Here is a 24561-nt window from a genome sequence, read left to right on the forward strand (position 1 = left end):
GCAAGGAAGAGGAGACCAAGCTGGTTGCCGTACTGATAGCTGAGCAGCCTGATGTGTAATGCACAGCCCTCCACTACCACATTCACACAGGTTGTCACTGTGTTCCATTCAATCTCAGCCTTTCAGACCAGTAATTCTGTAAAGGCAACCTTGTGTGACCTTAAAATAAGAATCACATTCAAATAGTCTCTTAATCTGGCATCTCTTCCATATTTTTACACTATTTTTCAACTCCTTTGCTAAATATGTTCAGTGTAACTTGTTGCAAATTGCATGTACACCATGCACACAAAAGTGTACATAGCCCAGATCAGTGTTCTATTTGTCTGCATTCAGGTAAATTAATTTGCAAAACAGAGGGGGGAAAAAGTGTCTTTCTAGGATGTTCTAACTGCGTTTGAAAGTCAAATAGCAGTATTTTCTGTACCATCTCGTTCCCATGTCGAGAGATTTACATTTTTCCTAGAAAAAGACCTGATCTGCATTTAAATTAGATGGGCTTCACCTCTATCAGGTTGTCTCGGAATATGCTATTTTCACTTCAAAGCATTATCTGACACATTTCCTTGATATTGGCTTTGTTAAAACCAGCACAGACATTGTTAATGAATTATAATGCGAGAAGCCCTGATTTGGGGTACCTTAGAAATTAAAACCACTAACGACTTTCACACCAGTGTGTGCTGTACAAGGAGGACATGCGTTTTTTGGTGGTTTGTTAATTAACCAAGGGGTTAAGGTTGGGTGTCTCAGAAGACGCGTTTCCCGTAATCATTCTAAATGCTTGAGTTTTTATGGGTATAGATAGATAATACTTTATTAATCCCATAGGGAAATAGATGTACTTCTCCCTTTAAGTTAAAATATTGCCCTGTCTCCCTCAGGGACATTCTTTCCCTCTTACTCCGGTTTCAGCAGAGGAAAATAACACTGCCACTGGCTGCCCACACTAATTGCTCAATATACCATCCTGAAATTCCAACATCCTGCCCATTCTCTAATAGTCTATCAGGCTATCTCATGAAAGAAAAAGTGACTTTGCAATAAATAGTCTGGGATCAGGAAAAACCTTTAAACAGCTTTATGAATCCCGCAGTGTTTTAGAATATTACTGTACATGGATTTTTTAAATATTTAATTCCCAGTGCAGCTAGTTTTTGTTTTGGCTATTGAACTTCAGAGAATTGGTTGGAGTTAGCTGACCTTTTAAAGTGTGCTTTGGGTCTCTGTCAAAGTCCATTGTGCGCCCAAGTGTGGTTGGGCCACTGTTCTACACTAGTGTATTTTAAGTGTAGTTCTACACTAGGTCCATTTTATTTACCGCAAGAACCCAGAGTAGACATTACTGCATTACTGAATTTAACCCAAGCACAGGTTTTAATGCATAATCTTAGAATGTGGTATAGCTTCTAATTTACCAACAAGTGTGCTGAAATGGCAAAATAATTAGCTAATCCAAATGCAGTGTATTAAAGTGAGTATTAAATAGTTCATTTCCATGCAGATTATATAGCATGTGAATAGGGACCTACCTGTTTCTGTGAATTAAGGTAAATATGTCTTTACCACAAATTCCAGTGCTCTGAAATTTCAGATAGAAAACTGCTCTGCCAGCTCAGAGCACACATACTTGCATTGAGTCACATTTGAGTTTCCTTTAAGGGAAACTTTCCTTTCATCGTTCCGTATAATTTCCCAGTCGGCAAGAGAGCCACTTTGTGATTGGTTTGAACTGGTCCCTGTATTTCTGGACACCAGGCAAGGGGATGGGATTCGTTCCCAGCTTTGCTGTGTACATTAAAATGACTTCTGAGCAGGAGTGCTTAGTGGGGAAACAAATTAGGAGAACGGAAGAGGAAGTCTTGCAGTACCCAGCTTCTTGTTGTGCAGAAACGCCCACAGCCGGTGACCCGTGTGACTCAACACTGTTTACGCCTAAACATCTGAGCACCAGTGAGCTGACCAACCCCCCCTCCCCTCCCCCCTTACACATGCTGTACTGATGTTATCGTTAGGCTTAAACCTAAGCGGCCTCACAATACTGTGTGTGTCTGCTGGCAAAAGAAACTTCAGCCTTAATCAGAATGCCTGAAACAATCCCTGTTTATAGTCACTGAGCCATATTCAATTTAGGAATGCTGATTCAGGTTATCCGTCATTCTCCTGCTTTTAAAGTCACAAGTGAGTCGGGCTATTTTTAGAATGGAAATTCAATGATTTTTTTCATTACTCACACAGGAAAGAATTGGAAGCTTTTTTTTCCCATTGGCATTTCATATTGGTTCAGCTCTCCTTTCCTATGCATGAGTGTGAAGAGCACCGACTACCCTGCAAAAATCCTAAGCTACAGTAGTACACGGATACAAGATTCGAGTTCCAAAACCCGTTTTTAGCTTTATTTTTAGACAACATCGCACTTTCAGAGTAGGCTTATTCCTGTTTTAATCTTTACAAATGTTAAGACTTCTTTTTTTATGTATCTTAACAAAAAGAAAAAAAACATTTATAAGTGGAAAATGTTGGTTTCTTAAATCAGCTTCTTCTTGGCATCTCATATCTTCTGTTTATGTAATGTTTTCAGTTAAAGAGCTGTAATAGCTTTTGATGTGCTGTCTGTATGTCCCTCCCTATCTCTGTGATAAGTGTAAAAATGAGCTTTTTGTGGTGTCTTTGTTTTAATTTTGATCATGGTTTGAAATATCAACAACGGGCATATTTTTTTTTTTACAGGAGTGTGAGCAGAAAATATCACCTCCCCTTCATAATCAAACAATCCTGATGCAATTCGTACAAGAACAACCCCCCCCCCCCCATCCCCACCCGCTCATGTGAAAATCAACACTTCCCTCAGCCTTCTCATTTTAAACCACATCTTTGTTTCTAGAAAAGCTTCAAGTATGTGTAAAGTGCCATCTTTTGAGCAAAACACTTCCACATTTAGAGCTTTATGGGACCTTGACGAATGTGAATATGGATGCTTTCTCTTCTCTTGGAAAGAGCGAATACTGTGTTCAGTTGTCGTGGAAAAATTAGCAAAGCCCAAAACCATCTTTTCAGCTGCTCTTTCAAGGAATCAAAGGTTCCTGAATGGTGGTTTGCTCACCTTTTTCATTTCTGGTATGGTATCTGTAGTACTCTCGGTGGTTTCTTCGTGCTCTAACTGCCAGTGCAGTTGGTTTCTTATAATATGGTCTCCGAATAGCATTGGGACAGGTTGGAGTTATAGTCCACTCGGCAGGCTGGCTTGCCTTAAAGTCAGTTTAGTTTAAAACCTCTTCATTGATTGATAACCCCCTTCGTGCCCGTTCTTTACCTGTCTGGCTTGGCACTTAAAAGTCCTTACAAACAGTCCATTTGTTTGTGTAACTGCTCCATCCTTTGCAGTTTATTAGCGTGTACATACTGTAAATGTGTGTGCATATATAGGGCAGATGAGCTTTTACATGTCGGTTTTCTACAGTGCCTTTGGAAGTGTAAAAAATACAGTACAAGGCACTTGCATAATGCAATGACACATGATTTTTCAATATCCTTCATGTTCTGGTAGATTTTAATTTTGGCCCTATTAAATTCTAGGTTGTAGTTTCATCGTTTGTGTATGAACCCTGTGCTGTTTTCAGACTTTGCAAATAATTGAGTAACTTAGTTCTGGCAATACCTGTGGGGTGTTGGGTTGAGTGCAAGGCATTTCACTAAAACAAAGTCTCACAGATGTTATCCAATGCAGTGCTGCTGCTGAGATCAAATAGCAGTCAAAACCTGTTGCAATAGGTGCTAAGGGAGAGTGCAGGAATCGCACTGAATACCAGAACAGTTTCCTGTGAACCTAAAGTTTATTCATTTTGTACATACAATCTCTCTATATATACAAAAGCATTATGAGACTGGCAAAAGTGCAATACCGACTTCATCTGGACATAGTAAAAGCCTGCTCAGTTCATGAAAATCATGTAAAAGTTTATGGAGCAGAATTCTTGAATAGAAATAATGCAGCAGCACAGGAATAAAATAATCGGAAAGTGCTTGTGGTCTGATCATTGCAGCAGCCAGTACCGGTGTAGTGTTGATAAGATGTGGGTTCTGGAGGTGTGTGAATGGTCAGAAAAAGTCCAGGTGTTCACAGGGAGCCCAGTGCTTTTCAGAGGGCCAAAGGTAGTGGCCAGATGTACAAAGCACAGCTGGAATCATCACGTAGCTTCTGTTTAGAGAAGATCTGTTGAAGATTTCTTTTGTTTTCTGTTTAATGCGATATAATGCAGCTTCTAAACCAGGTTCTTTTTCCATTACAGTACTGTCTCGACTTTTGTGTTTTAGGTAATTGGGATAGTTCTGGATGGCGCTTGTGTGGATGTAGATAATCGGTTAACGGGGCATATTCTGTTTCAGTCCAGGCATATGACACTCACAAAGTGGAATCTTTTGCAAATTATATTAGAAATGCCAAAGGAATTATGTGGCTGGCCAGAGTGGCTAGAAAAGTTTGGTCAGAATACTTTTCATCCAATAAAGTAAACTTTCAAAAAGCTTCTCTTTAAAAAAAAAACAGGATTTTGTTTGATTTTCTGTTTTAAATCAATGTGCCAGACCTGGTTCACTGATGATGATGGTGAAGCAGCGGATCCACTCTACCCTTGATACAGGGATGGAATTGTAAGCTGTTTTGTACACAAACATGGATTAAAATTCAATTTAACGCACCAGCTTGACATGATTCCATAAATTCTTATGCAACTACGGAAGAATCCCAGCTGATAAGATGAAGAGGAAACCACTCTCTAGTGCATAGCTGGTTCTCTGGAGTTGAAGGAACTCTGCATATTCTAAGGCACTTCGTATTTATATTTAATTTCATTTTATATTCAGCCTTGACTCACCTGATCTACGCAACTGACTGATATTGGTCCAAAAGGTTCTGGTTTGTTTAAATATCCCCATGTAGAGTATGAACGTTTTGAGTCTTCCTAAGCGCAAGTTAGAATTTGAAAACAACAACAGCAGCATACCTCTGACATCATTTAAAAAAAATGTACTGGTTCCCTCATTTGTAAGCCACAATGTTTTTTGGAAAGTGAGTTGAAGTTGAAGGCTGTTGTGTGTTTTAACATGGAAACTGTTTGCTTGTCCATGTTATACATATTTTTGCTGTGTCTGTTGATGGGGATTAACCAAGCCATCAGTCAATCTTGTGTATTGATTTGTTTAATGCATTTGGAAACTTACATCGTTTTTGGAGTCGTCTTACATGTTAGTAAGGTTTATTTTAATCTTTTACCGACGAAAGGTTAAGTCTTTTCTGGGTATTGTTTGTAACAGAAAACGGTAAGGATCTTGGCAGCATATTTCTGAAGAAGGACAAAATTAATTCAAAGTCAGAGAAGCGGAACTCTTGTATTTTCTGAAAGGTACCTGAAGTAAAATATCAATGGAATCTCAGGTTTACGTGTTCAGTGCTTTGGTATTCTCCTTGTTTTTCAGTTTCTATTGCCGTTCAGTGATGTGGTGGATCTTTTTAATGCCAAGGAAGGCAGACAGATGTCTGGGATGGCCAGCATGTGTAGTCTGAAAAGAGGAGTTGGATCTGTTCCTCTGCTAACGAATGACTCAGAATTCTCTTGATATAGTGACAGTGAAAATGAAGGATGTACAATGGGAAGGGAACATATCGGTTAAATCATAAAGGAGGAAGCCATCTTGGGTTGGACAGTCTGATTTATACACGTTTAATCCTTTTTTTTCTCCTTCCAGATCCCTATGGTTGTCCTGGAGTCTGTTTCCCACAATGCCTCCTGCAGTGATGGATACACTGGATATATGGGCCGTGGACTCCCAGCTGACAAACGATGTTTGTGTCGCCGTGGACTTCCTTCTCCCCACAGGAATCTACATCCAGATGGATGTTCCTCGAGAAGCTACCATCCAGCACATCAAACTGGTGAGTGGAAAAGGCCTGGAATTGACCACTGGAGTCTTCGTACCCTGAAAGCCGTTTAAACCAACATTTTCTGGAAAAAACATCTGAAGGGTGTTTTGTACGCAGTAGTGGTATAGAAATATTTCTAAGCATAAGCAATACATTCCTTGAAAAAGATCTACATAGCTAGGTTTGTAACAACAACTGGAGAAGAAATGACTGCTTTTGTTTGTAACAAGGAGCCATTAATTGGTGTGATTTGCTAGTGGCAAATGTTCTCTAGCTTTCTCTTCTACACTGGAAGTGTACAGTAAATGTGTCAAAAAGATGTGGTGCTAAAATTGATTCGTCCCAATTCCAAACAGTCTCAATTCCAAACTTGTTTTCTTGCCACTTGGATCCATCATGCAATTCCCATGACATTTCTAGCAATAGAAGTGTAACCGTCGCTTTAATAATTGAAATGTCCCATTTCGTCTGACAACTGATGATTCACTTTCACAGAGGCACCATTTAAAACTGTAGTGATTACTTGGAATGAAAAGATCAAAAGCTTCTGGGGTTTTTATATTGAACAGAAAAGGTGCTATTTTCAAACTATTAGCCGAGGAATGAAAATGCTTTTCAAGTCCAGCCCTTGCTTAAAAAAAAAAAAATCTATAAACTAACTGTTTGAAGACAGTGCGTCTGATTCAGTTCTTACTGTAGCTGTCCGCAATATGCCTCCCAGTTCTGATTTCCTCCTGAATCATAAGTCATTACTTTTACAGACTCCCTTTTCTTAGTATGTTCTTTGCAGCTTGAAAGAAAACATTCTATGCTGTCATACCTCTGGCATTTGTTTTTTCAAAACACACCCCTCTTCAAAAACACTGAAGCTACCTACCACAAACCACTACATCAGGAAGTAGCCATTAGATCTGTTGGGGGGGAATAAAAGTGTGCAGCCATACAGGCAAAACATCTTTCCATTTGGAATATGAACAGAGGAAATGCAGAAGGTGAAAATGGGCCCAGTGATTTGCTTTTCAGGAATAAAACATGATTATACAGTCTTGTCACAACGATCCATTATATACAATGGCACTGATATTTCCAGATTAGAGTAGCAAGTACACAGCAACATTTCCATTACTGTTTATAAATGACATTTTTACAGATTCTTTCAGAACAAAATCAGGGTTTCATAGCAGGATTATCAAGATCGGATACAATGGAAAATATCACATCCAGCCCTGTGAAGTTCCTTAATGCTAAGCATAATATAATGTATGGGAGACTGTAGGGGATTTTTGTGAAAACCAACACCTAGTTTGTTAGATATTTTTCATCTTGATGAATGCTGGGAGAGCTGATGGAATTAGGCAGCTAAGGAAGTGTCTGGAAATTGAACATAAAACTAAGAAAAAAGCTATTAATTGTTTTTTTTACCATCGAATTAAGTAATTGTCCTCTTTTTTTAATCATTGGTGTGTTTTATTGAAATGAAAGCTGTAGTTGGGCACATAAAAGTGTCATAATATGAAATGGATTTATTTTTATGCATTCAGGTTGAATTTTTGCTCTGTTTGATGTTGTGTATTAGGGTGTGAAAAATGTATTGGAGTTAACAGTATCCACAAACAGAGGAAAGAAATCCTGCAATTGTGTGGGAATGAGACTTTTTAACCTGCCTTAATGATGCCTGAAGATTTCTCCTTTTATATTTAATGGTGTTTAATTGTTAATTCAGTTTTGTCTGCATTCTTTCTCAGTTTTCATACCATGTTGTTCATACCCTCAGTGGTTTTACTTCCTCTTTATAACACATTTGAGATTATTCCTTTGTGGCATGCATGCAATCTGTTCTGTATTTTGGCTGTTATGTGGCTGAAGTCATTTTTCATACAAACATTTAATTTAGACTGTCTAAGCTTATGAAGACTACTCTGGTCTGTATCAATGCATTACATTTTTAAAGGGGTGTGTAGAGGAAAAGCATGATAGGACTACACAGCACCTTTTCTTACTTTCATGCAACTGGAAATGATGTATACCTTTCCAGTGTATTGCTGTATGCTGGTATTTAAAAGTTACTTTATATAAAACTCTTACTTTTAATATTCAGTATATAGCATATGATGGGGGGGGGTTCACTTGCATTCTATGCTCAGGCCACTTGTTAAGGAATTACAGGTATTTTGTGTGTGTAGTACTCTGGGCCTTGAACTTATCCACACCTTGTCCCCTCTGCAGTTACTATGGAAACAGGCCCAGAGCTACCCACTGTTTTCTTTCCTGGGGGAGATGGAGTCGTACATGTTCGAGTGTGTGAACCAAAGCGCTGTGCACGAGGAGCTGGAGGACGAGACGCGGCGGCTTTGTGACGTCAGGCCCTTCCTCCCCGTCCTCAAACTGGTCACCAGGAACTGCGGCCGAGCAGAGAAGTTACTGGACTCCAAAATAGGCGTTCTTATAGGCAAAGGTAAAAAATGTACTGAAACAAGCCAATTCAGTTTTTGCTACTGTATTCTGTTGTATTATGGCCTCAAATGTCTCAAGTAAAGACCCTGGGTGCCTATAGTCTGAGCATAGCTGATTGCAGCCTGTACTATCATTAACAACTGTGACTAGAATTCCCCAGGAGAGGTTACAGGTGGCTGCTAAGATTAGAAAGACTAGAATCAGGCAGGACTTCCCTGGCTTGTCATGAAATGGTAACTCCTAAGGCCTGCCAGGGACATCTCTGATCTCCTCTTAAGGCACTCAGTGCGCGTCAAATGACAAATGGCCCTGACAGCTTGATGTGTTGGAGGAGCATGTTCACAAGTCCTCATTCTCTCTGTGTGGTACAGGATTACAGTGGTGAGCTAACCTGACTCAACCAATATATTTAAATAGGAAAAACTGATTTAGAAAGAATACATTCAGCCCCATAGGAGCAGTTAGGTGACAGATGATAAATACCCTTATTTTTTAAATATATTTTTTATATTTGTGTAGAAAAATGCTGAGGGTGATGCTCTAACTTATTTTAGGGCAAAGATGTTGGATGTATTCTGAAATTTGTTTCCATCTACTAATGGAATCCTCTTGCGATATAATACTTTTATGTAAAACTCAATCTATTACTAAAACCGTAACTGAGGTTTATGATTGTAAGAGCTCCAGGATACAGTAGTCAATTATTTTTTTCAACAGTAGCTATATTGTATTGTGCTTATTTTTCTGGCAACAAACCCCATCTTCCTGCATTCTGAGTTTATCATTAACTATGAAAGGGAGAAGAAAGTGAGATATCTGGCAAAAGCTTGCTTCAGTTCCAGCATATTTCTCGATAGTCCAGATAAACTCTGCCAGTCATTGAATTGCATTCCCCTTGCATAATTCTTCACCAGAGACCAAATTTATCAACAGGTTTTTAAAAATTCAGAAGGATGCGCTTCATAACTTGAGTGGGAGAGGCGGGGAGAGCTGTGCTACTGTATGAAGAAGACAAAATAACAGTGTAAATATATGAGAATATAAATAAAAAGAGATTATTTGGTCTGCCTCAGTCATTTGGTTACTAGCATTTTGCTGATTGGAGAGGGTTATCGAGCCACTTCATAAAAAAAAAAAACCCTTTCCAGTAAAAAGGTTTCCTTTTCTGCTTCCACGATGTCTGCAATTTCTCTTATTTTCCTCTCATCTTGATTTCTTAACTACACTTAAAACTATCATTCATATCATTTTGGAGGTGCAGTCATCCAAATACAGATCCATGTGCTGCAGTAATTACCCTACTTTGAGCATTAACCCCTCATTTCTGCTTTTGCAATTTTAATTTAATTGCAGACACTCTGAATGTCTGTACCTTCAATGCCTGCTGACTCCAGTATATATCTATTTTTATATGGAATGTTATGAAAAGCATTCTGGACATGTAAAAATTGGCATATCATATGCATTTTATCCACTATATCCATGCTGATTCTCCCATAGAATCCGACAGACATCCTGATTATCCTTTAGTTCTACTGATCGTTAATATAACCTTACACATAAGTGAAAACACAACATAAGAGTTGGTCTTTAGTTCTGATTGATTGGCAGTTGTTCAGTAAATGATCTTACAACTGTCTTGAGTAACAGTGAGAAGTGTTTTGTTAATGGCCTGTAAGTGACTAGGTACAGTCCTGTGTGCTGTAACACCTGTTCTTTGCACGAGAGCCACCAAAGTAATTTTCCAATGCAGCCTATCTAGATTGGTTAAGTCACAGATATGACGGAGCTGTTCTTCTGGAGCAGAACTGCCTTTAATAGATCACTTTATTGGCCACATACAATTTCTTGTATTAGGAATTTGCCTTTTCGTATACCCCAACCTGCTCTCCATGAGACACACAGACAGGGAGAGGAGCTGGGGGTCAGAGCACAGGTTCAGCCATTTATACGGCCCCCCTGGAGCAGTTGGGGTTAAGGGCCTTGCTCAGGGGCCCAACGGAGTAGGATTCCTCTGCTCCCGTGGGATACGAACCAGCAACAGAGCCACCGCACTAACCCCCCCCCCCCCAGTTAATGGGGTTTAACTGCACAAAGGTGTGAGCTGACAATCCTCTCCACTGCTCTACAGGTATGTTGTCTTGTTCCTTGCCCCAGGTCTCCATGAGCTGGACGCTCTGCAGGACCCCGAGGTGAAAGACTTCAGGACCAAAATGTTCCGGATCAGTGAAGACAAGATGCAGAAGCTCCAGATGATGACATGGATGGAGTGGCTGCAGTGCTACTTTTCCCCTGTGCTGGACTCTACCGTCCCTGATGGCATCCAGGACAAGCTGAATGTCACCATGCATTTCAGCCACTCCCAGGTGAGGACCGGCCTAGGCCTCCAGCTGGGCAGACTGTGATAAACCCCTCAAGGTTGCTGGAGTTACAGGAGACGTGTGAAGGATGTTAATGAAATCGGCTTCAGAAGTGTTTCTGCTGCGTGTGCTGACTAAACAGATCTTCCACCTGTACCTTATGAAACCCAGTTTCTTCTAAAAGTTGGCTCTCTCTGTGTAAAACTATTTTTCGGCTTTACATCCTCTCACATTTCTTACGAGTTTGGTGCCTGTCGGACAGATATTCCTATCTCCTGAAGCAGTCCCGACACAAGTCCGTTATTGCTTTAAAAGATACCTGAAGCAATATCCTTGATGTACTTTTTTTTTAAACTATGAGTTTTCAAACTATTAAGAAATATTAGGTAACAGTCTGAATGTGGTAATTAATAGCAACAGTCTTAGCTTTCGTATTTGTATATTCTTATATATATGTAAATATCCTTTTCTAAACATGTTTGGATCTTAAGTAGAATCAATTAAAAATAAAAACTCCCCAATACGACAGTTAGATATTTAAGATTTATTTATGTGACATTTGACTGCTGGTGTGTATTTGAGTAATTGTTTATTTGGATTTCAGTGGAATGGGAAGTAAGTGGTGACTTGTACAAACCTAAATTATATCCATCCTTTCCAGAAAATCCACTGGAAAGGCTGTCCTTGTGTTTTTTTCCCCATTTAAAGGCTTCTCAATTAAATCCAGTATTGGTAATTAAAATCGCTTGTTTTAACATGCCATTCTGATTTTTCCCCATGTTAACTTACCTTCTGTATTGTACCTTCGAAAATAATCCTAGCAATTCAGTTTATGAAATTGATTGTCAAAAGACCCACCTGGAACTGGTGACTAAGTTAAGTCTAAAAGCAGAAAGGTTAAGCCTGAGAGTTTACAAAGCGAGCTTTGCTTTAGAAAGGTCAAAATCTGCCTTGCGGCAACCAAGCTCGCACTTCACGCTGATGAAGAATGTGGGAGATGTGGCTATCAGCCATGATTCTTGCGCAGACTTGTTTTTGAACTTTTTTTTTACCTAAACGATGCAGCAGTTGCTGTGCCTTAGACGGAGAGTGATAAGCTCTCTAAGAAAGTATGATAAACCTTCATTACTAGAAGACATTTTTTAACTTGTTTTTCGCCTTTATTGTGACCCATTATTTTAACTGATGCGGGCTTTTACCATTTTAATTCACTCTTTTACGTGCTGTTTTTGTTAGTGAATGAGAATAGAAGGTTTAGATGTTGGTTCTGAAGAGGGACGTTCAGTGTAAATAGGTTATAACTGAATGCTCTGATGGCAGATGTTTTACCATCAAGCCTTTTTCAGTGCATGGTCTGTTAAAATATAACCGATTAAGATACACTTATCTTAAGATGCTTAAAGATCTGTAGTGTCTTCACAGGTATCTCATGGGAAAGCGCTCGGCCTGTCTAGACAGGATGTGACTGTGCCAGAGGTGTGCTATACTGTGTTGCGCAGAATGTAATTTCAATGTATCTGATGATCAGCCCTGAAACAATTTTCCTTTCTGAAGAGGCATGCTATGCAACGCAGGCAATACATATCAACTTCACTTGGCAGGGACTTGAGCAAAGCCTGTGTTAAATTATACATTTAAAAAAATGTGCAGTGAAATTTAATATAGATATTCCCAACTCGGCAGCTGTAGTTACAACTAGGTCCCATATGGTCAAATGTGAAATCTCTGCACTGGTTAACTGTTGATTTTTCATATAGTTTTCAAGGTCATGCTCTTGACTTTTAAACCCCTGAATAGTCTCTCCCTTCTCTCTTTCTGCCCTCATGAACTACACCACTAGCCATGCACTCTCATCCTCTGACGTTTGCCTTTTGGCCCCTCAACAAGATCATATAAACTGTGGGTGGTGAGGGTGGGTCATTCTCTTGCTATGAACCTAGGATGAGGAATATTTCCCTGTGAAACTGTGAATGTTGAGTCCATCTGCACAGATCACTTGAGAACCTGCTGGTGTAACTGGTATTCTTATAAATGTTATGTTTCTAATTAATTTCTTTTCAGTTTTATAGCTTTGTTGTATAGCACTTTAAGCCTTCTTACGAATGATGCATTATAAAATGGTTTAATAAAGGTAACCAAGAAGAGTTTTATGGAAGGATCATCAGTAGCACACTTGTCAAACTCCATTGCTTTGTAGTCCCTCTTTTAGATCTAGAACAATTTATGTTGCCTTTAAACTTAACAGCAATTAATAGTAGGCTATGTGATTTGAGGAACCTGTTTTTTAATCGCATCAACTGAAAGATAGTGAAAGATAGTGAAAGTCTGCTTCTCCAATAATTGCATTGTTTTGCCTGGGTTGGGAAGTTTTTAGTCTTTTTGTTTGTAATATATATCCACTCTGCCTTTGCCTGGCTATATCTGAATTGTTCTGATGCAAGTTGGTGTGTTTGAAATGTGTGTGTTGGAATTTGATTTTTCTATGGTTACTTCCTGTTTGTAGCGAAGTGAGTGAGGCAGTAATGAAACTGGCACTACATTTGTCAGAATTTGTGCTTTGTCCCTTGAACAAAGTCAAATTTCTGAAGATGTAGTGTGTCACTGTTTTATCTGGTTCATTCAGCTCCATTTCACTTCCTTTGTCTTAAGTTGGACTTGATTGACCAGTATCTTGGAGCCACAGTTCTAAACCTACATGTGTAGCAGTAGACCACTCTTAACTTTATACCAAATGTCACTTACATAGAAATTAATTCTTATGCACTGACAATTATGTAACTGAGAAATCTGTTTGTTTAGGGACAATATATTTCCCTGAAAATCACTCTTAATTCCACGAGAATAGGCACTTTCCAGCTAGCTCCCAGTCCAGGATCTTGTATAGGTCTTCCAGGTGAAAGTATATAAAAGGACAATGCTTCAGTTCATTCCATTAGACCACTCAATAGCAGGACGGAGTGGTGTGGTTCAGCAGTTGACCGAATTTAACGTTCATGTATTTTTTTATATTTGTAAACTGAACCTCGGAGAAACAAAAACATGTTGTTTGTGAGCTGCATTCACAACCTTAATTAGGCGAGTGCGGCGCTACAGAAGAGTTTTACCTTCCCTGGAAAGTAAAGTGACAAGGGTCTTTCGTCCATGCAGGAGTCATGAGTTCAGAGAGGGTTCTTCTATTTATACACTAATAAACATCTGCTTCTCAGTCTGTTCCCAGAGAATGTTGTCTCACAGGTTCATAAATTTTCCTGTTACAACCTTCAGCATGACCAGCACTGACTGAAAAGGACCAGTGGTGATAGTCTACCCTAAGTTCAGCTGAACAGGGTGTCACTGGTTCCCATGAGTAAGAAAAAAAAAAACAGTTTTAGAACATAACTCTAGCAATATGTGCAGTTAAAAGGAATAAACAGTTTAGAAGAAAATAATTTCCCATCCAGCACTATGTAGCACAAAGAATTGCTTATACTATTCCACAGCTGTTTATAAATATCAAGAACTTAATTATAATTGGTAGTAAAATGCACTGAATGTAGTCGGCCCCACACATGCTTGGACAGAGTTGAATTGGTTTGGTGAAATAATTTGTAAATTAAGTTTTAGGTTTCTGGTTAACCATACTAGTATAGCTGTCCATACATCTCTGAGTCAGGCTCTATATTTAATACCATAAAGAGATCTGGTCTATTTTAGCTTACAGCTGTAGTCTGTTGAGGCTTGGGCCACATTTCCTCATCAACAGAAAGCAGTATTTCAGAAGTGCAGGTCACCTGCATTGTAAATGCAAACTAAATCCTTGCTAATTCTGTAGCTTGGTTCAGGATGTCTGCGATGGCACGCTACTGCGTGTCTTAGTAGATTGTTTTTGTTTCACTTTACATTGTCTTTGTGTGCAAACATTTAAAAAAACATTTAAAACAGTTAAATATACTTAAATACTTAAATATACCGTTTGAAAGACGACAATTAAATCCAACAGTTCTTAAATTTCAGACCATTTTCTATCGGGAGTGCAGTTAATGCGGAACATTTTCCGCTATAGATTATTTGCTGTTGACAGAGAACAATCTGTAGTTCACCACAGAAATTAATGTTCTCAAGAGAAATTTAAACATGTTATTATTCCTACCCTAAGCATGGCCTGTGAAAATCGCATAAGATGGATCTGAACCAGAAAAATGACTTGCACTTTACTAATTCTCTTACTCATAGTGCTTGGTGGTTGCCTTAAACTGATATGACAGGATATACTTCAAGAAGTCAGTGAATTTTAACTGAAAATGAGATTAAACCAAAGCAATAAATGTGCTTTACAAGGACATTGATTTGAAGAGACATGAGACTTGAGGAGGAACTTCATGCAGGAGACTGATGGGAAGATGTCATGTTTTATGCAGCTCTGTCTGAGCTGACTGTATTTATAGATGTGTTTTTCCAGAACTAATAGCTGACGCAAGGCATGATTGGACTCAGAATTTTTTATGATGGTTCATAAATCTCTCTATGAACTTAAAGGATGCACAGTTCGCTCTCTCATGTCAGTCACGGTAATGTACATGCAGATGCCTGTGTTGCTAATGTACATGCAGATGCCTGGGTGATGTTCGAGTCTGGCTTTGCTTTTGGTTCTGCAGGCCCCCTAGCTAAAGGCAGCTTGTGTGATGCTAGTGGCTTCCACTCTAGCAGTTAGCTTTTTGCATCTGCAGCTGATCCCTTTTAAAATTGTGTTTACAGTCTAAATCGTCTTCAGCCAGGAAAACGGAGCTGTGGAGGTAGTCGATACCTAATACAAGCATTTCAGTTTCTTCTCTGTCCATATTTCATATTCTATCCCTACGTAATGCACAAAATCGACATCATTGGGTGTCCTAGGACCTTAGACAGCCAGAAGAACCCATTACACATCTGCTCGAAGCTAAATTGAAGATTAAAACCCAGTAAAAATGTATTGAATATTTTTCTTGAGATTCACTGTAATAAAGGAATCGGTGCTCTCCACCAGGGAAGCAAAATGTGGGAGACATATTCAGCGTGTCTCCAGACCTTTTAAGTCTAGTCGTGTGCGATATCAACCTTTGCATACCCTGCACTTTGCATTTTCATTTATTTAACAGAGTTGAGTCTATGTCCATTTGATATTTTTTGTTTTTTCCTCAACCTTCAATCGGCAAAGCTGGTAACCTGCTTTTTCGTAAAACGTTCTTGACGTAAATAAACTTAATTGCAAACTCCATACTAATCATTTACGTTAAAGATGTTTTAGCATAGGTGGTCGGAATTCAAATGTCTTTTTCTCTGTCAAACTCTTTCTTCACAGGCGAGCTTTGGTACTGCGAGTAGAATTGTACTTTTTGCTGATCCTTACTGTAAGAAAGTGTACGCGCACATTTACAGAAACGAGCAAGGTTTCTGAAAGGATTTTTTTATGATCTAGGAGGGACTTTTAAGAAATTATTAAAAGAAAGTTGTGTTCTTTTCTTTCTTCTTACCAGGACACAGCTAGCCTTGCCATATCTCCTTACATGACGCCCAACGATCTGACGGAGCAGGCTGTGAAAAAGTGGCTGACCACGCACCGATCGGAAGAAGAGGTGAACTCGAGCGAATATGTCCTGCGGGTCAGCACAAGGCTGGAGTTTCTCTTCGGAGAACACCCACTAATCCATTACAAGGTGTGTAAGGTGTTTTACTGCTGGGCTTGCATGACTGGAAAACAAATTTCCGCAACATGTTGGATGACTTGTGTAATGCTGTGTTGGTAAGGTCCTTTGTCCTTTCCACCAGTGTGCACTGTTAGAAGGGAAGGTTTTTCTTTCACATAGACCATTGAAAGAGTCAAAATTTCACTGTTTCCATGCAACATTTTCAGGTACATATTCGTTTTATTCTTTGTTTTTATTGTGAGCTCCAGAAAGGAAAGATTTTCCACGTGAAACATGTCTTTTCTTTTCTTATTCCACTATGGTTTCCCCATGAAGTGGGGAATCTTAAAGTATTTTCATTTAGTTTATAACTACGACAGCCATTAAGTTGAATGAACAATTCCTAATCTCCATGGGCGTGGATTATCATAATATTAAAAGGTTTACTTCATCTTAATTCTTCAAATAGGAATCCAATCAAATACTGAAATTAACCATGTCACTCTTATTCCAGTAAATCTTTTAACCGTTTGTTACAAAGCCACTCCTATGTGGAAAATGGCATATAACTACGAAATTTAACAGGCCTGTTTTGCAAATAGATGTTTAATTTCAATCACATACTGTTGTGCCCCTTTAAAATTATTTTGACGTAATTGGGCTTGTTAATTAAAATTGTAGAATCCATTGATTAGGAAACAGGGTAATTTGTATTTAATCAGTAATCTAATCAGGACTTGAACTTTTCACCTTTCTTGTACTTGGTACACTGACTGATGGTTTTGATTGCTCATCTCTGTAGTTGCTTTCCATTCCTCCACTGTATGTAGTTTTGTCTTTGTGGTTTAGTTATTTTTGGCACTTCTTGAGTGATTGAAAGATCAGCTGACAAGTATTGCTTCATCTTAAAATAGCTGTAGACTCATAGGCTGTCTGAAAATCACAAATGCAGCATTCCATGATGTTTGTGCAAAATAGACATCAATGAAAATGTATTAAAGGCGCAGAGATAAGTTACAAAGCCTTAATTGTGTATTAAAGGAAAGTGTGCATTTAGAAAATGCTCCAAACCAGACTTCTCTACCTTTCTTGGCCTTACCCATTGTTTTACAGTATTTGTTCTGATGGCTTCAGAGCTGCTGACCGCATTTTTCTGTAAATTTAAATCTTCGCTGATTCTGTTTCACTTCGGATTGTTAAAATCGGAAAGCATTTTTTTCAATCATTGTGTAACTCATTTTTTCAACATAGCCCTTATAAATCAAACCCAGGGATAATCTCTTCTGTTTCTTTTCCTTATACCGGTCTCATAAATGGTGAAATAAGGATATCATGGTTTCTTTTAAGTACTTTTAATTTTCGTGCTTCGAACATTTTACTCTTTTCTAGCTCCTTGAGACCTATAAGCGTCTACGCGCTTAGCTTTTTTTCACTCTTTTTCTGGCATTAAAATATATTAAATTAAAATGCAGAGCACAAATTTGTGTCCTGTGTTATGTGACATCTGCAGATGTTGTATGCAGGTGTGCCAAGATCATGCTAAGTGTAGAATGGCACTTGTATACCGATATGTTGAATTCAAGGAAAGAACAGAGCTCGTGATTTCGAGAATGTGAACTGTTTTTATGATCTCATTCTTTTTCACATTTTTTACTAGGAAATGCTCTGGCATTTTGGTTTTGTTTGCCCTCTGGTTATGCATTAAATTAGTGTACCTTGAAAAGTCCGAATGTCTCATTAACCTATGGTTTATGTTGTAAAAATGCATGATCTTCATCAGCTGATGCAATTCATTACTGGGCAGTGGTTTTCTGCTAATTTAAGGCTTATATGAAGTCGGGCTGTTCTGAGAAGAAGCCATTGACCTGTCAAATGGAAAAGGCCTTATTGTCGTCAACTTTTAAGTCATCTGCAGAGTTCTTTCTTTTTCTGGTAGCGTCAGTGCCATGAAATCCAAGTCTACAGCAGTATTGGGGTAACAAAGACTTAACTGATTACAGAGCCTGAAGCAAATTCTTGGCTTAAAAGTGTCATGCACTTTTGACATTTTTCCGATTCTGACCAATTCATGGTTTGAGAACATGTGCTAGAGCTTTTTGCGGTAAAAATGTTCTGCTAAATTTGACATAGCTGATATATATCCTTATATATATATATGATGACTGATTAAACACAACTTTAGTATTATTGCTCCAGTATTCTTGAGGCATTCCATGTTGATCCAGTGCCTACTCTCTCAAGATATCCTTTCCTTATAGTGCACTGGCCCTTTTAGATTAAGTGCAGCATCATTTATTTTCCTTCCAGTATCAATTGGAATGTACTAATTCCATGTTATTCTGTTCTTTAGTACGTAAAGACCTGCATGATGTGTAATGAGAGCCCCCACCTGACTCTCGTCGAATGCTCCACGGTCAAGGAGATGTTTGAAAAAGAAATCTCTGCGGTTGGGACAGTTGTGAATCGGAAGTCCTCCAATCCTCCATTTCCATTACCTCCCAAAAAAAGAGGCGTTTCGGTGAGTTTTTAAAAGCCATTGAAAGGTTATGTTTCAGAATGTGGTACAGTGTTAATCTGTCACTCTTATTTTTTTATGCCTTTTAATAAAAAAATAATTATACTTAAAGCTGTAGGGACTGTATTCTTGGATATTCATTAAATTTCTTGAACTCTTTTTTTCGTGTCAAAGTGCCTGAACCTAGTACATTCTTATGTTCATCATGGTCTCATGGTCTTCATACATCGGCCAGTGTTTCTTCACCTCTGAGAAGTGTACTGGTCTTCTCTTGAAAACGTTTGCCATTTGGACCATCAAACTTGTTTGTTGTAACAAGTTAGATGGTCCTATCTAAAGTTTTCCAAAAACCTTATCTTGCCTCTTGAAAGTAACCGCAATTGTGCATCATATTCTAATGGTATTACAATTATATTATATATTTATAGCTTAATTCCAATGGACTGTTCATAAGACAGGGTTATTAACACATGTTGATACACTATTCTGAGCATACAAGAAACTACAGTAGATCATAGATCTAAGTTCTGAAGAGCAGTGATCCAGATCCTTCTATCCTGATACTATTAAGTATAGAATTTGCTTTGCTTTTGGCATCCTAGCTGTTTCTTCAGTATACACCGGAGTAAAATGCATTAGCCACTTACCTTTCATTGCCAGTTCTGCACCCTCTTGCACACTGTTCTTTTGAGTGTTGTGATACTGAAAAAGTCAACTTGAACCTGCATGACAGTATTTCTTTTGATTTATTGTGGCTTTTCTAAAATATTTCATCAGCGTTCAAACTTGTATTTATTGTTTTTCCATTTGTTTAACTAGAAACCACGTGTTAAAATCGCATTTCTCCTTTTTCATATTTTTCTTGGTGTGTTTAAACTGTATCGGTTGCTGCTTTCCAGCTTTTATTTAGACTTAGGGTGAATCTGTTCTGTGCTTCAGGGTGAATCTTTCCAAAAACTTGGCATCATTGCCATGTTAATCCTATTCCATTTTATCGTACTCTTCCTTTTTTGCTTCCTGACGTTGTAAACCTATGTTCTGGACTTTTATATAATGATAATATTTCCCTGACGATTCTCCATTTTCCTGTCATTATTGCAAAGTAGATTTAATACAGGAATTTCACCTTGCAGGTGCTCTTGTAAACTTAAACTCTAATGGTAGACATACAGTAACCTATTACGGTCTCAGTTGTAGGCATCAAAATCAAATCCTCCCATGATGAACACTTGCATTGCATGCATTATAACTATTTGACCATTATGATGGTTTCAGAATAAACTATCTTTGTGACCCAAAAATCAGCAGGCCATTGCATTAAAGCCTTATGTGCCCTTTGAAACGGACCACTTCAAATGGTTTCTGTAGAAGGTCATTTGAACTGTTGTATTCACAAGAACAAAATTTATTTGCAAACTCCACATTGGCATGTGCACTGTGGTGTGCAGGATTTGCTAACATGTGTCTAGCCTAGGGATTGGACCGCTACAAATTGCAACTGGAGCCCACGTCTTCTCTTAGCCCCGTGGGGGGGCTTGTTAGACATGGTTTGGCTGTCTTGTGATTTGAAATCTGTGACGCGCTTTAAAGCAGTGGCCTTGCCAGTGTTTATTTTCAACTAAAGAAATAACAAATTGACGAATAATAGTGTTTTGTTAAATGTACTGATGAATAAATACAGAACCTTTTTTAAAGAGGTTTAAATAACATGAAATGTGAAAGGTAATGATCACCTTGTGAAGCATTCTGAAAGCTATCAGGATGGTAAATCCACAGGTTTTGTTTCCCACTGTGTAAACCCATAAGGTCCAGGTCACATTCATAATTGCCCTGTTTACTCCCTTAATATTCTTTTGTTAATCTTTTCTGTTATTAAATTCTGTTTTAGTTGGCGTTAATGGCATTGTCCTCCCTTTTAGCAAATATCAACCTGCGTTTGGGATGTTGCAGAGCCCTTTAGGATTACTCTTATCAAGGGAAGCAAGGTCAATGCAGAAGAAACGGTCAAGGTAAGATTTGTTTTTCCAGGACTCAAGAAGTTCTAGGACAGATCTGTTAAAAACTGACACCACAAATTTGCAGCTTGGTTAGGATCGCGTCTTTCCTCCTGCCATAGTGAAGTAGTCTCTACTTACAAGCCTCTGGATGTTATTCCATAACTTCACAAGATTGCGCAATTTCAGCAATATACTCAGTTGGAACTGAGGCATATTCTTCAGTCCTTGTCAAGAAAGGGCATAGTTTCCCATTTCTTATATAACGCATCTACAACCTTAAGCGTAATTGTTAGTTTAGATGGCATGATTTTCAATGTGTTCTATATTTGCATTGCAGAACTGTAAAAAATGTAACGTGTTAAAAGTTGCAAAGTTTTATAACAACATAACATCACTTTATTAGCCCCTATACAATTTCTTGCATTAGGAATTCGTCTTTTCGCATACCCCAGCTTGCTCTCCATGAGACACACAGACAGGGAGAGAAGCTTGGGGTCAGAGCGCAGGGTCAGCCATTGTACAGCACCCCTGGAGCAGTTGGGGTTAAGGGCCTTGCTCAGGGGCCAACCGGAGTAGGATTCCTCTGCCGCTGTGGGATTTGAACCAGTGACCTTCCAGCCACAGACACAGATCCTTGGCCACAGAGCCACCGCTCTGTGGCCAATTAAAATTAAACAATTAAAATTGTTAATGGGCTCTTTAATCAATTCATTGTTTTAATGGGTATTTGTAGTTTGTTGAGCAAACTATCCTTATTGCAAGCTGTGTGGAAAACGGTTCAGTTAGGATATAAATTGCTCAAAGTGCAAATTGAGGGGCTGGGAAGCCAAAGACTGTGAATATTGCTAAACTAAATTGCCTGATGCGTGGATACAAAATGTGGAAAAAGCTAAGTGGTTTGGCTTTACATATGGGATATAAGCCACACTACGGAGAAAAAGGATTTTTGGAATTTCTTGGTCAGTGTCTTGACAGCAAGTTCAAATAGGAAGATGCGTCTGCATGCGTAGAATGCAAAGGAACAACTTGATTCCATGCTGAAAAGAGAAGAAAAGAAACACAACATTTCGGCTGTGGAGCCTTCTTCAGGTGTGGAAGAAGGCTCCACAGCTGAAACGTTGTCTCTTTTCTCTTCGGTCTTGACAGTAATTGGTGTTTGCGCTGTCCAGTCCCTCACATGGTACAGTAGTGAGTGTGTCCTTCCACCCCAGGTGCAGGTCAGGGCAGGGCTGTTTCATGGCACGGAACTCCTTTGCAAGCCAGCGGTGAGCTCAGAAACCTGCGGGAAAAACGAGCACGTCTGGAACAAAACGCTGGAGTTCGACATCAATGTGTGCGACATGCCGAGAATGACCCGGCTGTGTTTTGCGGTCTACGCTGTGATGGACAAAGTGAAGAAGCAGAAGTCGACCAAGAACATACATGCTACCAAGTACCAGACCATAAGGAAAGCGGGGAAAGTGGTACGTCGACAATTTCACTTCCTACTTCAACAAAGTTTCATAAAAGTTATTTTTAGAAATGGTGGGGTGTAAAGGGATATTGTGCACATAAGGCATTCTGTTTCAAACACTTGACACTTTTCAGTAAGGATCTGAGGGTTTTCAGAAGTAGATTTTCATATTGTAGTAATGATCCTAAGAGTTGATATTGATACAAATCCTTTCTTTTGCCTGACACTTGTAATAGAATTCACAATCTAGCTCCAAAGTGTCCATCATTTCTACACTGGCTGTGCTGCTGTAACTAATGTTCATGTCCCACATGGAATACCTCTGCAGCCTAGTTTTTTGGATGATGTCCTATATTTGACTTTTCAGCTTTCTAGAGTTAGCATAAATATTGACACAACGTGTATTTCCCCAACCTATAACAAAAATAGTCAGAAATAAAGAAGCAAGGAAGCTTTTTGGACGAGAGCAAGAGGCATGAAAGCTTGCATTTTTAATCATGTTTAACAGTGTCTCAAATATCCAACCACCCACATGATGAACGCCCACATTCAAATTTGTTAGGATGTCAGGTCGTGCATTCTGCTGCTGTTGAATCCTTTCATTTGTCTAAAAATAAATGTCCTAAGCATGACTTTAAAGATCTGTGCTTCTATGGAGAAGTAAATGACAGCCTATGTAGCAATTACTTCAACTTTAAACAAGGTGACGGACAGAGCTGGTTTTATGCAGGGCAGACTTTAAGCAGTTGTTGGACAGATTTTTATGGTTTTTGCAGCACTATCCAATTGCTTGGGTGAATACCATGGTGTTTGACTACCGCGGGCAGCTGAAGACAGGTGAACTAATACTCCATGGCTGGTCATCTTTTCCTGGTGAGTTTCCACATAGGGGCAATGTAGAGTCGAATAGCCGAGTACACTTATCTGTGCATTTAAACCAAGTTCTGTGTGCGTCATAGAGGCCTTAAGGTGATGTACTGAAGGATCTGTATGTACATTTTAAAACAAGGGATTATTAAAATCTTTTTTTTTTAGCTGTATGTAAGATAACCATTTTGGGTTGGTTTGCCATTTCATACGTTTTTTTTCTTGCAGTCTTGCATGCACATCATAAAAGCATTAGTTTCTGTTTTTATTTGTATCACCCAAATGCACACTTGCTGCTTTTCAAAAACCTAGAAATGACATCTACCATCGGACGTCTTCAAACCATAACGGATAACCATTGCTGATCCCACTTCAGTTGTATAAGTCACATTGCAAGACTGAAGAACCGCTTTTTTGTCTTCCATGTGAAGGTTTTAAACCATTTTCTTTCAGATGAACTTGAAGAAATGCTGAACCCCATTGGGACTGTGCAAACCAACCCATACACTGAAAATGCTACTGCTTTGCACATTCATTTCCATGAGTGTACCAAGTCCGCAGTTATCTATCCCCCCTTCGACAAGGTATGGTGTACACTACATAGTCTTTTTAAAACGAGTCACGTTGTCCTTGGTCAGACTTAATTAACAGGGCTGTGTGCTTAGGCGTCTTTGCTTGCCTGGTTGGCACATGCAAAAATGTTTTCAAAGACCTGAATAGTCTTTGTTTTCAAAAAGCTTGTTTTCATCCCTATTTAGGGTAATGGCTAAAAGGTACTGTCGTTTGTGGTGCCCTTAAAGTTTTCCTGTTACACTAAAATAGAAATATTCAGAGAGAATAATTAAGGGCATTTGGTTTATAACACATCTGTTATTGTAACATAATATCAATTTGTTTTCATGGTATTCCAGATAAAACATAGACTGGAAATTAATGTTACATAAAATGTTTTATGATTTCACATAATAACAGACTGCAAAGTTGGTTTAATTCCAAAATTACTCTTTAATGGGATTTACCTTGTGGAAAGTACCCAACGATTTCAAGATCCAGTTTATAGAAGGATGTTGATGTTCATAACCTAAGAAAACATGATACAGGAATTCTCCACTTCAGCTAGTGAAATCAATCCTAAAATTAGAGCCTTTAAAAGGGAATATCTTAAGTTTTTTTTTTTTAAGGAATATCTTAAGTTTGACCAATTTAAGAAAAATGCAGTTTAGAAATTGGGCTTGCAGGCCATCTGCTGGAGAAAAGCAAAATTGCATTTTCCTCAGTGCACACAGAAGCAGTGCATTCTGAATGAGGCAATTGTAAATGCTTGTAATAATTAACTATTGAAGTATGGCAGTA

General features: G+C 38.7%; 1 protein-coding gene across 5 annotated transcripts in view; it reads left to right on the forward strand.

The window, feature by feature from the left end:
- The window catches only part of pik3cb (phosphatidylinositol-4,5-bisphosphate 3-kinase, catalytic subunit beta), a 71561-nt gene that overhangs the window by 30916 nt on the left and 16084 nt on the right, over nt 1-24561 (forward strand). For all 5 annotated transcript variants that reach the window (XM_015361018.2, XM_015361016.2, XM_015361015.2 and 2 more), the window contains 9 exons: nt 5746-5932; nt 8147-8375; nt 10532-10740; nt 16227-16406; nt 18727-18894; nt 20811-20900; nt 22100-22351; nt 23118-23214; nt 23662-23792. In XM_015361018.2, coding sequence (XP_015216504.1) covers nt 5780-5932; nt 8147-8375; nt 10532-10740; nt 16227-16406; nt 18727-18894; nt 20811-20900; nt 22100-22351; nt 23118-23214; nt 23662-23792 — 1509 coding nt within the window. In that variant the 5' untranslated portion in view covers nt 5746-5779. The remainder of the gene's footprint in view (nt 1-5745; nt 5933-8146; nt 8376-10531; nt 10741-16226; nt 16407-18726; nt 18895-20810; nt 20901-22099; nt 22352-23117; nt 23215-23661; nt 23793-24561) is intronic.

The sequence above is a fragment of the Lepisosteus oculatus genome, chromosome 13, assembly GCF_040954835.1.
Source record: "Lepisosteus oculatus isolate fLepOcu1 chromosome 13, fLepOcu1.hap2, whole genome shotgun sequence".
Lineage (NCBI taxonomy): Eukaryota > Metazoa > Chordata > Actinopteri > Semionotiformes > Lepisosteidae > Lepisosteus > Lepisosteus oculatus.